At 32.7% G+C, this 15,474-nt stretch overlaps 1 protein-coding gene across 1 annotated transcript; it reads right to left on the bottom strand.

Annotated features, from left to right (window-relative positions):
- Positions 1-2,686: 2,686 nt before the first annotated feature.
- LOC130814597 (trihelix transcription factor ENAP2-like) lies at positions 2,687-4,004 on the bottom strand. Its single transcript, XM_057680717.1, has one exon. It carries the CDS (start codon positions 3,850-3,852, stop codon positions 2,869-2,871), a length of 984 nt encoding a protein of 327 aa, XP_057536700.1. The 5' UTR covers positions 3,853-4,004; the 3' UTR covers positions 2,687-2,868.
- Positions 4,005-15,474: the final 11,470 nt, after the last annotated feature.

Raw genomic sequence — 15,474 nt, 5'->3', positions numbered from 1 at the left:
CTAATGACTTACGCGCCACTCGTTTGAACACTTTGATTAATTTGCCGTGCAACCTTTCCTTCATGCTTATTGCCCATTTCTTTCCATCACATGTAACTCCTTTTATGACGTAGGTCACTTAGAATCAAAAATCCATTCCTATCACCACACCCAAACTCTATGAGTATTTCCACTGAACCAATTATCTATTTGGCTCAAATGAGCCAATACAAATTTCTCCACGTTTGATCTTCACTCGTCAATGCATAAGCATACATTTCGGAAGATTTGTTTCTTGTGTAAACAATATTTTTATTACACTACCTAAATTGGTAAGGCAATATAGGATCAAATCAATCAATATTATTTGTCTCAACTATAACCTAAACTTCATATCCGCTATGTTCGGTTCTTTTCTTATGTTTGAAAATTCTAAAACCTAAAGTTAATTTAGTAAGAGGAAATTTGAACTTTCAATATGTAGTTAATAATCTATGCTCATTTACACTTACGTGCCGCTTTTTTTTTTTTTTTTTTTTTTTGGTAATTACAGGAGGCAGTAATTGTTCATACTGCATCGACTGTGCTTTTGGTTTCATGGACCTAAGAGCAAGTCTGGTGAAAAAACATACACAAATTGCAGCTCTTCAATGGAACACAAAATGAATTCTACCTATATCACCTTAAATTTATTTGTCAAGTTTGGAGAAAGCTTAAGAAATATCAGTCTAGTACGACGACAACAGGTAACAAACCGAGCAGCAGCAAGTCGACATACTGCAGAGAAATCAGGAGCATCGAGGTTTGTTGAGGATGATGGACATTTGCATCAAGACTGATTTGGGTGTCTGTGGCCCATAAAAATATTCAAGATTTGGTCGCAGAAATCATTCAAGACGATGATCGCTGCAATGAAAGATGAGGAAAATCTGGTGACAAAAAAAGAACGATCTTTGACAAATTGCTTACATTGAAATTCAATGGATGGCTGCAGCAATCTAGGGGAAGCGCTTTCTTGGTGTCCCTTCTAAGTAATTTTTGGGCTCACTTATAGTTTCAGTTTGAATCAAATTATCCTTAGCTTTCTTCCAATGATTCTTCATAGACCAACCAAACAAAATATGTCTAATTGATCTAATATATTGGTCTCAAGCAACCAAACAAAATACATCTATTTGATCCAGTATCTATCTGGTAGGAGTATATTGGTCTTTTTGGCTTTTGCTAACCAAACAACCAAAATGGTAAATGACTTCTACGCAAGCCCGAAAAATGGTTCTTAAACAAAACCAAAAAGCTATTATGAGTAGCTTTTTCTTTGTATTTAGGCTTTTAGACTCACTTTTTGACTAATAAACAACAAACTATAAAAACTAATTTAACAACCAACAAATCACCCAATATTTTCAGCGTACAAACCCACCAATAACCATAAGCAAAACAAACCAAAAATTAGGAAGAAAGGATTATACATAGAATTGCAGACATTTATACCTTTACATACCTATCAGGTCAAGTTAAATTCCGAGTTAGATTGAGTCGTTTCACATTCGGGTTTGAGTCATTTCACATTCGGGTTGACCCTACAAGTCAAGGACTTCTATAGTTTTTATCTTATCATTAATTTTTTTCCAAAAAAATAATAGTTTATTTACGTGTTCATAGAAAATATTGTTGTATTTAAAAAGAACAATATAGCGATTTTAGGACAACAATGGAGAAATGTTTAGATCAAATTTTTAAAATATTGACTAAAAATGTTGTGGACTCCGACTAAAAATGATGAAGGGGACTAAAAATAGTGTCGTGAAACCGAAAATGGGTTAAATTGGTCAGTTTCGACCCATTTTGGGTTTCAAATTGGGTTGCTTTCAGGTTATGTGTTGAAATTTCCATGACCCACTAATTTCGAATCAAGTACGGGATTAATTTAAGGTTAGATCAAAATTTCACATTCCATACATACATTATTGGGAAACATTGGGCAGCAGGAAACACTGTAAAATGACAATTTGGCAATGAAGAACGACATAAGACGTAGATTATAAGTCATAAGTATAAGGAGGAACCAAAAGTAACATGTTAAAAGCTACAAAAATAGTCCTCCATAAGGGTATGCACTAAAAGTTACTTCAGCTTACCAAATGTGTCTAAAAAGCTTGCCTGTTGAAGAATTCAAAGATCACAGCCATCTTACTCAACTTAAACCTTCAGATGAGTGAATTAAACTTCGATTGATATTAAATTAATAACATAGTTATAGCAATTAACTACTCTTACCAAAGATCCATTCATTAACACGCAAGATTTAGCTAATAACAGAACTAAAACAGAAAATCTCTAATGTTGCAACATAAATAGTATATGATCATATTCATATCAAGCAGGACAATTAATTGAAACAAGCATGTTTAATGAAGTTATGTACATGTGATTTTCATGTCAATAGCACCAGGCAATAGAATTAAAAGCCAAAACATTCTTGCAAACCAATGCAATCCTAAAGAAAGCTGCATAATGAAAATGACATCCCAAGTAATTAAAATGGAGATGGCAAAAACATACACCACATTCATAGGAGATAAAAGGGTTCTTCCAAAGTAGCACTAAAACAATTTCCATCAATTTTACTTCAACTACTTGCATTCCAAACACCAAAATTCTCATAACTTAAAGTAACAAATGTGGAAGTCAAAAAAAAAAAGAATTGTGTCAACAACTCTTCAAATAGATAGCAACATTATGATCACCAAGTTACCATTTCTATCCTTGCATTTAATCAAAACATTAAACACAACTACATTGTCATTGTCTGCAGACACAAGAAAGAACAAATATTGATGACATAGGAAAAACAAAATTAGTAGAAGTAAAAAGGAACAACCTACATTATTCACTCATATTCTCAACAGAACAATCACTACCCTCATCACCCTTTTCCTTCGACTTTGCAATCTCGGTCTTCGTTCGATCCATCATTTCCTTCTTTTGTTCCTCTAATTCTTTCTGAAACTCCAACCTCATTCTCTCCAATTCCATCATATGAACCTTCTTACTATCCTCAATCTTCTCATATATATCTCCCACCCTCTTAATCGATTCAGACAACATCCTATATGACTCATTCGCCTCTTCTTCATTGACCTCCTCATCGTCCTCCTCATCCTCACCCTCATCACCCTCCCCCAACTCGAATTCAGAATTTCCGGGGCTATCCCTCATTTCATCACATGCATTCGAATGATCCAAATAGAACCTCGGATTCATAAACACGAATTCGCCTGAATCAACCCCACAAGCTAACCCAAACTGTTCTTGCTGCTGTAATTGTCTAGGTAACATTGTCAAAAAAACATCCATCTTTTTAAAATGAACCCATTTACTATTTCCACCTCCAATGCCACTAACTTTAGCTTTTTCCTTCTTATACTTCAATTTAAGCACATTCAATCTGTTTTGACAATCTAAAACGCTGCGTTTCGACCTAGTAACATCCGATACGCGCTCAGCTACATCGTTCCAATCATCACTCCTTAAACTACTTCTTCCCAATTGAAGAAATCTTTCACCCCAAATTTCTAAAAGTACAGATGTTGCTTGTTCCGACCAATCAGAATTGTTAGAGGAATTAGGGGTAAATTGGTGATTGTAAGAAGAGAGTTTTCTTTGTTTGCGACGGTGTCGTGTTGGTGTACGACGACTTTGGTGAGTGCTGAAATCTTCATCATCGTCATCGTTATTTTCTTCTTCGTCGGTGTCAGAATCAGGGATGCCTGCTAAAACAACGTCATTTTCATCGTCGTCATCGTCTTCAACGTAGAACTTTTGTGGTTTCGATCGGCGAGGGTATGAGTAGTTTGATCGGCGATCCATTGAGAGCAAATGGGAGTAAATCGAAGGTTAATTTAATGAATGTATTCGCGAAGGAAAACCCTAGGAGAGAGAAAATAATCTGTGTCTGGCGAGAGGTAGACGATACTGAACTGCAGGTGGTAGTATTCGCGACTATTGAAATAGAGGCGTTCATTTCTACGATTGGGTCGATTTTGGACGGGTGTTATTTGTTTCGGTTATTTATTCGATATTTGTTACAACGGGTCATGTTCGGGTCGGATCGGTTAGTCACGGCTTGGTTGAAGATTAGTTATTTGAGCTATTGGGTTTGCATCAGTACAGTTTCAATTGAAGTTCGAATCAAGTCTCAATCGGTTTCGGGTTGTCATCGGTTAATGATTGGTTCAGGTTTATCGAGTACAAATCGGGTTCGGGTATTTTTTTCAAGTAGAATTCAACTATGAGTTACTAATTACTATCGATCGAGTCAATGTCACATAAAAAAAATGAAAAAAGCTAACAATTTTGGATGGAAAAAATTAGAAAAGGTTACGGTTGTAAGATGCTCAACAACACGAGGGTACCATTGTTAATCGAAAAAGCTTAGGGGTACCATTGATAATTTCCCTAAAATTTAATTGATGAAAATATCTATCACTTTATTAGATTAAATAATAAGATGATTGAATATGAGTTGATCATACATCTATGTTAAAAATTGGTTCAGCTTTACAGCAGTTCGATTAAAAATTGGTTCGGGTTAAGTCAGTTTTAGCCGGATCGAGTTCGGTTTTGAGCATGATTCGGGTCGGATATGACTCGGTTCGATCACTATTTGGTTCGTTTAATCTCGGTTAACGGTTATATGTCGGTTATAAAAATCGGTCGTAGTTGGGGTTCAATTTTCCCATTTTCGATTGTCAATCGGTTCAGGTGCAACTTCGGTTCGGATGAAACTTCGGTTCGGGTAATATGGATTCGGTAAGCCTAAAAAAGAAACATTTTCGAGTCGAGTCACATTTGAACAACTCTAATTGAATGTTTGCTTTTTGTTTTTGTTTTTTTTTTTTTTTTTGAATAGTACCAACTTAAGGGGTGTTTTCCTTGAATATATCTAACATCTTAATAATTAAACTATATGAAATTATAAAACAAAAAAAATTTAATAAATTAGTTAATAAAATAAAATTGGTATTATTCAAAGAAAAAACCGTCCTAAGTTAGTATTATTTATAATTAATCAAAAGTAAATATTATTGTAGAAAAATTTAGAAAAAATTGTATTATTCACATTAACTTTTCCTTTTTTTTATTTTTAATATTTTGGGTTTGTGAATTGTGATTGGTTGTTGAGAATGGTTTGACCCTTTTGAAAGAGTTTTTGAACTTTTGAAATAAAGAAATAGACTAAAAAACAAGTTTTATAAACAAAATCATCCCTAAAATAAGTTTCGGAAAATTTAAATTACCATAATAAATGTCTTTGTGTTTGAGCCTGAGGTCAGTGTTTTTTCGCTGTTACGAGCAGCTACAAACTCTTTTTTTTGTCTCTTCAAACGTTATGACATTGTCCCTCGTTATTCGTTGTTACTAACAACGAACAAAGTAATTTTTTTCTCTTGTTCGCTGTTAGTAACAATAAACAAAGCCTGACCTTTGACTTGGATACGAAAACGCTTAATTGGAGAATTAAAATTTTCCAAGGCTTATTTTGGGGATTTTTTTTGTTTAAAAAGCTTATTTTGTAGTTTATTTTTGAAATAAATAAGCTTATTTTTTAATGAGTTGGAAGGTCCGTGGAGTTGGCTTCAACTTCACCCAGTCTTATGCGTTGCAGGAACTATTCATGATCTCTCTCGAGTTGTGGGACCCATTGGCCGCGCTCTTATTTATGAGTATGTGTTGCTGACTTTCTTTTCTCTCCAGACCCTACTCATAGTTTTTATTGGCGGGATACATTGGATTTAATGATAATAATGAGGATATTTTAATAAATAATTAAAAAATATATGTTCTTTTTAAAATTATTATCAAAATAAACATTTGATACTCTTGTACAAAACCATTTCACTATGAGATGTGCTATATTGTAAGACGTTGTCGTATGCGTACAAATTAAAATTATTTTATAGTTAATGTAAAGAACAAGAGCGGTTAGATCTTCCATATTAATACGCAATCCCTATAGTAATCACCCATAATGATGTTCGCACTTTTAATTCTCTTTGATATTGGATGACATGAAAAAAGGAATACGTATAACCTAGTGACTATAACCGCTATTTATAATAAAATAATTTCTGACTAGTATTTAGTCAACCATAAAATACATTCCTAAGATAAGTCTATGTACATTTAACACACACAAGTACACAACCTATTAAAATAATTAAGTCCAAACACTTTAATTTAGATCAATTTAAGTTGATAAACACAATTTTATTAAATTATAATAACATATAAATATTTACATATAAGCCAACGTTGGTCCAACAGAAAGTTCTACAAGCAATCTCAGAATTAGCATCTACATCTCTTATGGTAACTAAATAAAATAAAACTCAGAAACTCTTCCCTTCTTTTCTCCATTTTCGAACCTTATAGCTAGGGTTTGGGGGTTTTGGTTTCATCTTCTTTAAATCAAGTTCTAGTTAGTATGAAGTATTAGTTGGGTATTAGGAAATCAAGTAAACTTTTTTTTGTCAACTTCATTCTACATCACTTAGGTAATTGGTTTCAAGTATCGTTTGGGTATTTTTGGATTTAAGATTCAAGATGAGTTTTGTAAATCAAATGGGTAGTAAAGTTGTGTATTTGATTCATGTATTGAATTGGATCGTTTGTACTACTTGGGTTTAATTGGGTTTTGAAGGAAATTGATTTCCGATAAGATTATCATTGCAATTCCAGTGTATATATGAGAGTACAATATATTACACAGCTAACTAATTTGTTGTATCTAAGGAAAATAATAAGAGTAAATATTTACCAAACTAATAGAGCAACTGCAACTATACAAATATATTAGAATATATTAATGATATATTTTAAAACACCCACTCAGTCGAAGTAGGATGTTTACATATGCTTAGACTATTCCGAAAAATCATTAAATAAAACGAGCAGACCTTTTGTAAAATTATCTGCTCTTTGGTAACCGATGGTACGTGAAGCACGCGAACATAACTACGAGCCACTTTTTCTCAGATGAAGTGAATATCCATTTTAATATGTTTGTGCGTTGATGTTGCACATGATTGCCTAACAAGTATATTGAACTAACATTGTCACAGTAAACTAAAGTTGCCTTTTGAACAAGACAATGTAATTCTAAAAGTTAATTTTGAAGCCAACAGGTTTCAAAGGCAACATTAGCAATACCCCTATATTTAGCCTCAACACTACTACGGGAAAGAGTGTTGCTGTTTTGAAGACTAAAAGATCAAATCATCGCCGAGGAAAATACAATAGCCAGAAGTGGAGCGGTAGCTTTTTAGACAACAACCGTACCCCAATTTACATTGGTATAAGAATGTATGCCCGACAGTTGTGTAAGTGAAGACCAAAAGAGAGATTTCCCTAAGGATAAAAAATAGGAAAAATTACCCTGAATAATACGAAATTTCACTGATTTTCCAACAATAATACGAACTTTCAATTAACCATGAATAATACGAACATTGATATATGTTTCCCGCTGGCATACCAATTTACCTGTAACCGGTAAACTTACTCATTCTTTTTAAATTTTTTTTTTCTTTTTGCTGATAAAATTAAGTAAAAGAAACAGAAACATCTGCTTCTCCCTTACGCAGCCACTGCTTCCTCACCAATCTTCCTCAAGCTCGTGATTTCCATTGATTCTTCTCCCTCTCGTTCTCACGCATCAACTACAAAGATATCATCTCATTCATGGTTAGTTTATTCTCCTCAATTGCAATATATATCCCTAAATTTTGTTTTAATCCCAAAAATTAGGGCTTGTATCAATTTAGTAGAAAATGGATGAAATTCTGTGTCCATTTACTCGAAAATGGATGGATTTTTGTTTCCATTTTGTTAATCCATACATGATTATTGTTTGTTGTTGATTAAAAACGTTTATGCCTTTGAAAATGGATGTAATTTACTGTTTTTATCCATTTAGTTGAAAATGGATGAAATTCTCTGTCCATTTACTCAAAAATGGATGGAATTTTGTTTCCATTTTGTTAATCCATGCATGATTATTGTTTGATGTTGATTTAAAACGTTTATGCCTTTGAAAATGGATGTAATTTATTTTTTTATCCATTTAGTCCAAAATGGATTAAATTCTCTGTCCATTTACTCGAAAATTGATGGAATTTTGTTTCCATTTTGTTAATCCATACATGATTATTGTTTGATGTTGATTAAAAACGTTTATGCCTTTGAAAATGGATGTAATTTACTGTTTTTTATCCATTTAGTCGGAAGTGGATGAAATTCTCTGTCCATTTACTCGAAAATGGATGGAATTTTGTTTTGGTTTTCTCAATCCATACATGATTATTGTTTGATGTTAACTAAAAACGTTTGTGCACTTGAAAATGGATGTAATTTAGTGTTTTTTGTTTGTTTTTAGTCTAATTTGAATGATTCAATTACTTTGAAGTTTTGGTATGATGGGGTATTAAAAAAAGGAGTTGCGGGCTTTGAGTATGTGTATGGTATATGTAAAAACATCTCCATAGACCTAGATAAGATGTCATTTTTTGAGTTAGAAGAAATTTTAAAGGAGGATCTTGGGGTAAAACATGAGTTTTATCTTTGGTATCAATTACCTAATGCTGTTAGCTTTTTAGAAGGGTTAAACAGAGTTACCGATGATATTTGTGTTGGGAAAATGACTGAAATAGCTGTTGAAAATAGAGCATTATCTGTGTATGTAGTTAATGATAAGGATAATGAGATGTTGGTTCTAGAAATATCAATAAGTGGTACTAAAGATAGTGAAGTTATGTCCACTTTTGGAAATAGGAAAAACTTGACCCCTAAGAGAGCATCTAAGGCAAAACAATCCCTTAGTGAAAGTTGCATACCTCTTTATAGACTCAATTAGGAACGGGAACAGCAACAAGAGGGGGGGTGAATTGTTGTTGTTACTAGTTTAAGCGTTTTTGCCCTGTTTTTGCGGAAGTGAATAAAATAAATAAAGCTTAAACTTAGAGCGAAATAATTAAAAGAAACAAACGATTTTTACATGGAAACCTTCTAGGCCTAAATAGAAGGAAAAACCACGACCCCTCGGGATTTCTAATTCTCCACTATGTTTAAGGCAACTCGTTACAATTACATTAAACATCTTACTTCACTCGAAGCGAATCAACTAGGCCAACTTCTCTCTCAAATTGCTTCACTCAAAGCAACAAACTTAGCTTCACTAAAAGCTAAACACCACACTAGCTTCACTAAAAGCTATGTCCTTAGCTTTACTCAAAGCTATTCTCTTCTCTAGCTTCACTAGAAGCTTTCTAATTCCCCCTAGACTCACCCAAGTCTAGTTACAAAGATTCTCTCAAAAACCTTACAAAAGGATAAAAATTCTCTAAAAATAAAATCAATAAGTTGCACAAGAAAATATTATAAATTAATTGGCATTTTTAAAACAAAATTTTCTTGTAAAAATTCTCCCAAAATTACGTATGATTTAATGGCTCATACTAAGGCAAATTTTGAACAAAACCGAGACCACTATTTATAGAGCTAAAATCCCTAATAAAAAGGAATATTCCAACCCATTATTCCTTATCCAAAATAATCATGGGAATAATGTGGATTAAACTACCAGACGGTTATTTCCACAAGACTTGAATAAATCAAGCATACGTTTAAAACAACAATAACCGCTGTTCCCATTCACTAAAAATAGGTTATGTTCCCTTTAAGCAGCAGTTTCTTCAACAGCAGTTTCTGTTCTAGTAATAACTGCTGGAACTTTTATTCTATTTATAGAAACAGTTATACTTAATAGGAATGGTTACATGCTAACTAATTATAGGAATGATAACCTATTTTCTAAGATGAAGACCGGTTAAAAACAGTAATAATAGCAAAGACTTTTTCAACAATAGCTATTCCTATATTTAGCAAATCCAATATTTACTAAATATAGATCCTAAAATAAAGGATCTTTATTTAGAAACTCATACGTAAAGTAATTTTTAGAAAACTTTTTGCCAATTAATTATAATAATTAATAAATGCAACAAATTAATTTAATTAATACATTAACTAAAATAATAAACTTTAGAATTTATTAGTTAACGTTGGCTGACTCTAGTTTGGGAATAGTGCGCTGTCTCCAAAATTCAGTTTTGCTAGAACATCCAACCTGGGAACAGTAGACTTCTTGTCTCCATTTTACATCCCAAGTGATATACTCTTCTAACATCTCTTGAATCCTTTTGACATGTACTTTTCCATGAACTAAGCCATAGGTACTATCAACGATCACAATTACAATCGGATATCGACCTGCACATAATCTCTTAAAAACATATTTGTTTAAATAAAGTGTAGTCATCATCAAAACTCAAGAGGTCCAACACTCTTGAATATGATTTTTCTGAAGATGAGCCACATTTTGGTAATAGTGCTGAGGTAAATGATGAAGATGCATCTGAGGAGGATGATTCACAAGATCTTGATTATGAGCTATAGTATGAGGTTGAAGATGAAGATGAAATTTCGGAAGAGCTTGTGCAAAGGAAGTTCAAATGGATTGTTGGGCAAGTTTTTAGCACCCTAGTTGAATATAAGGAGGCGGTAAGGAAATATGCAATTCATCAGGGAAGGAATGTAAAATTTTATTTGAGTGACAAGTCTAAATTGAATAAGCTTTGTGTAAGATATGTTGATGGTTGTCCCTTTAAGCTCTACGCTAGTTGGGATAAAACACGAGCTTCCTTTATTGTCAAGAAAGTTAATGGTGATCAGACTTGTCAAAGAAACATGGATTCTAATTGTCAATTCAAAGCTTCATGGTGTGCAAATCAGTTACTTGATTTATTCAAGTCAAGGCCACAGATTCCTTCTGCAGTATTAGTTGATATTGTTAGGAAACAATTTCGAATTGTCATTAGTAGGGGCTTTGCGTACAAGATTAAGTATGTTGCACATAGGAGGTTACATGGATCTATGAAACAACATTATCAGAAGCTCATGAGCTATGTTGGGGTTTTAGAATGAAGTAACCCTAATAGCCACTTCGTTGTTGTTACTGATCCAAGCACAAATCCACCCACATTTCAGAGGTTTAATTTTTTGTTTGCTTTGAAGGGGTTAAAGATGGTTGGGTTGGTGGGTGCAATAAAATATTAAGCATTGACGGTCGTTTTCTAAAAACATTCTGGGGAGGAATGCTATTAAGTGCAGTTGGGAGAGACCCTAACGAGCAAATGTATCCATTGGTGTGGGCTGTTGTTGAGGGTGAAAACAATGAATCATGGCAATGGTTCATTTCTGAATTGAAGAAGTGTGTGCCTCATGATAATGGTAAAGATTGGATAGTAATATCAGATGAACACTAGGTATACATCCTTCCCTACTGATTCAGCTATTCTGTATTTAGTATACTGTGCTGGATTTAGCTGGATGTTGGATGTTGTGCATAGTCATAGATTGAAATTACCTACATTCTGCATTTACCTACTGATTTAGCTATTCTGCATGCTCAGTTATACTTTTGCATTCTGCATTCTGCATTCTCATGAAACCTTAAACATTGCCAAGCACAAATCAAAAACAATGCCAATCACAAATCAGAAACATTGATCAACCCCAAATCTGAAACAATGCAGCATTCTCATGAAAATGCTGTACATGAAAAAATGCTGGATGTTGGCTTGTAGAGCTGCTGATAGTATGAGGCAGTTAATGATTCCTGCTAGGTAGATTGTGATTCTGGTCTTTTTTATTTTCTGGTTGGTTTCTTTGTTTGGTAGGCTGATATTAGCATAACAATGATTTAGTATTCCTTGCACATGTTGACGCCTTCAGGAAATGTGGTCCACACTTGTTTTGTAGATCTTTTGTCAAACTAGAAGGAAAGTGTGATGTTATTTTGAGCAATATGGTAGAAACTTTTAACAATTACATTATGAATGCTAGATCCCATCATTTAATAGATATAATTGAAGAAATTAGAACAATGCTAATAAAGAGGATGGCTAATAAAAAGGAAGAGGCATTGAAGAAGTGGAAGGGTTTGTTATGTCCAAAAGTACAAAAAATGTTAGATTCAGAGAAGCAAGAAGCAGCTAAGTGCACTGTCATTCCTTCAACATCAACTTGTTTCCAAATAGCCTATTGTATGTATGTTTTAGAGGTTGATATTGAAAATAGAACTTGTACTTGCAAGAAATGGGATTTAAGAGGGATTCCATGTTGTCATGCAGTTGCATCTAGTTTTTACTTGCACAAGAAGGTTGAGTCATACGTTGATCAGTGCTACACTAGAGAGGCTTATTTGAGAGCCTATGAAGGAAAATTCAATCCTTGTATTGGCGAGAGGCATTAGCCTAAAATTGACAAACCGATCGATCCTCCTCCAATTAAGATTGGTCCTGGTAGACCACGAAAAAACAGAATCAAGGATTCGCACGAAGATCCCAAAAAACCAGGAAAGCTCTCAAGACACGGGGTTCAAATGACATGTGGCATTTGCAATAAGGTTGGACATAACAAAAGGAAGTGTCCGGAAAAGGGTAAAGTGGCTAAGCAACCACCTCCATTGAAAAGAAGTAGAGGAAGACCAAAAAAGATTGTTGATGTCGCAACCAACACACCAGAGTTATCCCATCACAACGTGTCTGCACAACCTAGTTCTTTAGGTAAAGGCAACGGGACAATTAGAATAGGGGAAGGGAGTAGAGGGGGTAGGACTAGTAGTGCAAGCGAAAGGAGTGGTGTCAGTACTGCTAAAAGGGGAAAGCCTAAGAAGAACCCTACTGAAATAATATCAACCCAAGCATTGACAACAAAGAATTGATGTTGTAATAATAAGTGTTTTTGGAAAACATAACTTTTTTGTATGTATTAAGTTACCATTATGGTATAATCTATGGCTTAGAACATTTCAAATTTTGCATTTTGGAAAACATTTTAGCACTTTTGTGTGTAAGGAATGCTTATGTATGTAAAGGTAATTATTGAAAATATTGCTATAAGATGTATGGATTGAGGCTATAATTCTTGAATCGAAGAAACTTTGTTACACTTTTTCATTACATTGGATTTTCAATACATAAAATTCCATTACATGATCAAATTCTTATACTTAGCTTAACATAAATAAGAACAATACAAATAAAACCCATGATGCAACAAGTACAAAACTTAACGCTTTTTGTGCATTTACATATTCAACAACTTTCAATTTCAACATAGCTTCACTTTCTTTCAACTTCGCATTCTTAGCCTTCAATTTCCTTATTTTGTCACTCAACATAGCTTTCTCTTCTTCCAAACAAGAAGAAATTTCACTTGTATACTCTACATCTTTTTTCCACTTAAAAAATTTGCAATCTTGTGCCTACATTTCAAACCAAATCATGAAACCCTAATTGATAAAGAAATTCAAAATTAACATAAAACAAAATAAAGCTATTGAAAAAAATAAACTTACTGGCCAAAATGCACATCCATAAAACCTCTCACCAACCCTTGTTCCTTTTTTGACTACTTGTAATTTAGCATGAACACCATGTTTAAATAAAGGAATTCCTTTTGCAATTGATGTTCTAGATTGAGATGATGACGAAGGAGAATACATATTAAATATCAAATAACTTTACAGATTAAAATGAAAATGGAACAAAAAATTGAGATGTTGGAAGAAGTAATTAAATTGGAAGAGCAAAGTGAGCAAATGAGGAAGATGAGGCTGCTGACCTGCTGTCTATATACCCATTAAACTGATGAAGAAATGGGGAATTTACCGTTTCTCCAAGTCATGAACCGGTCAGGTATGCCAGCAGGAAACATATATCAAAGTTCGTATTATTCATGGTTAATTGAAAGTTCGTATTATTGTTGGGAAATCAGCGAAAGTTCGTATTACTCAGGGTAATTTTTCCTATTTTTTATCCTTAGGGTAATTCATAAACAAAGGGTTATCAAGGTTTGAGATTTTATCTAGGTAATATACTTTGGTTGAAGAAATTATTTATACAAGGTTATTAGAGGGTTATTATTTTCAAAAACTATTATCTATAATTCTTTAGATTTCTCAAATTGAAGCTCACACAAAGCTAACTAGTTTATTTTTTTTTTCTTAAGTCATCTTATATTTTAATTATATGGCAATAATTTAAACATGTAAAAGTAATATATTCTCGTTATAATATTTTATTTATGGGCTGAAATAATCTATTATTAATTAATATAATATTATTTTTTGTTGTGGCATAAAAACCAAAAGAATTGTTTAATTTTAATTCTAGGTACATTAAGCTTATATTGTTTGATTAGTAGTTTAGTGGTAATTAAAAGTAATTTTAATAATTTAAGTAAAAAAAATAATCTAAATTAAGTTTTATATTTTTATTTATTGATGATCAATGAAACGTTTTGATAAGTGTTCCGAAGAGTATGAAATTTGTTGGAACATCTTAATTAGTTTAATTAGTTGACTTGTATTCTTTTGGATCAAAATAGAGAATAAGCTTACATTTAGGAGTATGATATACTTCTTACTTTATTTAGAATGTGGAAGTATAACTAGCTTGGAATTGGCAATTAACAAAAAGAATAATAATATTACGAGATAAAAAAAGATTTGGTATTTAGAAAATGGCACTTTGTACTTTTCCTTTTAAATTAGCACTTTTAGATATAAAAATATATTTTGGTAAAGACAAATTATTTTGTTTTCTAACGAATTGAGATACATAATGAATTTTGAAAAAAATTATAATTTTAGACCAAAAATGAGTATTATAGTATTTTATTTTCAAATGTATTGTTACTTTTGGGATGTTAGAAGTGTTATTTACAAAGTTATACTTTTGAGTAGATTAACACTTTATATAATACTTCTTTGTCAAGAGTTAGTAATAAGGTTCACTTGTGTTGAATATGTCAAATTTAGAGTTAATTTATTTCCAAATTCAGACATAACATTAGTTTTTGCATTTAAAAAAAAATGAAATTCATTTGTTGAAAATATTATATTTCAAAAATAAATATATATGACAATGTATATTTGAGTAAAGTATTTTTGATGTTAGGATTGAGTGTAAGGCCTATGTTTGGCATCTCATGAACATTCGCAATGATGATGATTTTATATCTAAAGTTTTAAGTTTTATATCTTTTGTGAGAGTAAGGAGCCGTAGGAGTGTAAGGCCTGTTTTGGCATCCCGGGTTAATTGTTGTCATCCTGGTATACATTGGTGTAAGGCAAATGAGGCATCCACTGCTAGGGGAGAATTGACTATTCTTAGGCATGTCTATTTTTAATAGACTGGGGTTCGCTTGACAAACATTAGGAGGTGTTAGTGTAACGCCATCTTGTGGGCATCTAACACCGGTGTTCGTTCCTTCTCCACTTTTTGTTTGTGTTTTGAAATTTGTGAAACCATATTTATTCGATTTATTAAGTTATTTAAATTAATTTATAAAATTTATATTAAATGA

This window comes from Amaranthus tricolor, chromosome 6 (genome assembly GCF_026212465.1).
Source record: "Amaranthus tricolor cultivar Red isolate AtriRed21 chromosome 6, ASM2621246v1, whole genome shotgun sequence".
NCBI classification, from domain to species: Eukaryota; Viridiplantae; Streptophyta; class Magnoliopsida; order Caryophyllales; family Amaranthaceae; genus Amaranthus; species Amaranthus tricolor.
Note: the sequence above shows the minus strand (reverse complement) of the source record. Positions and strands in the feature narration are given on the sequence as shown.

Bases quoted from the DNA above. Each gene is read 5' to 3' on its own strand.
- LOC130814597 (XM_057680717.1), bottom strand. From the start codon at position 3,852: ATGGATCGCCGATCAAACTACTCATACCCTCGCCGATCGAAACCACAA.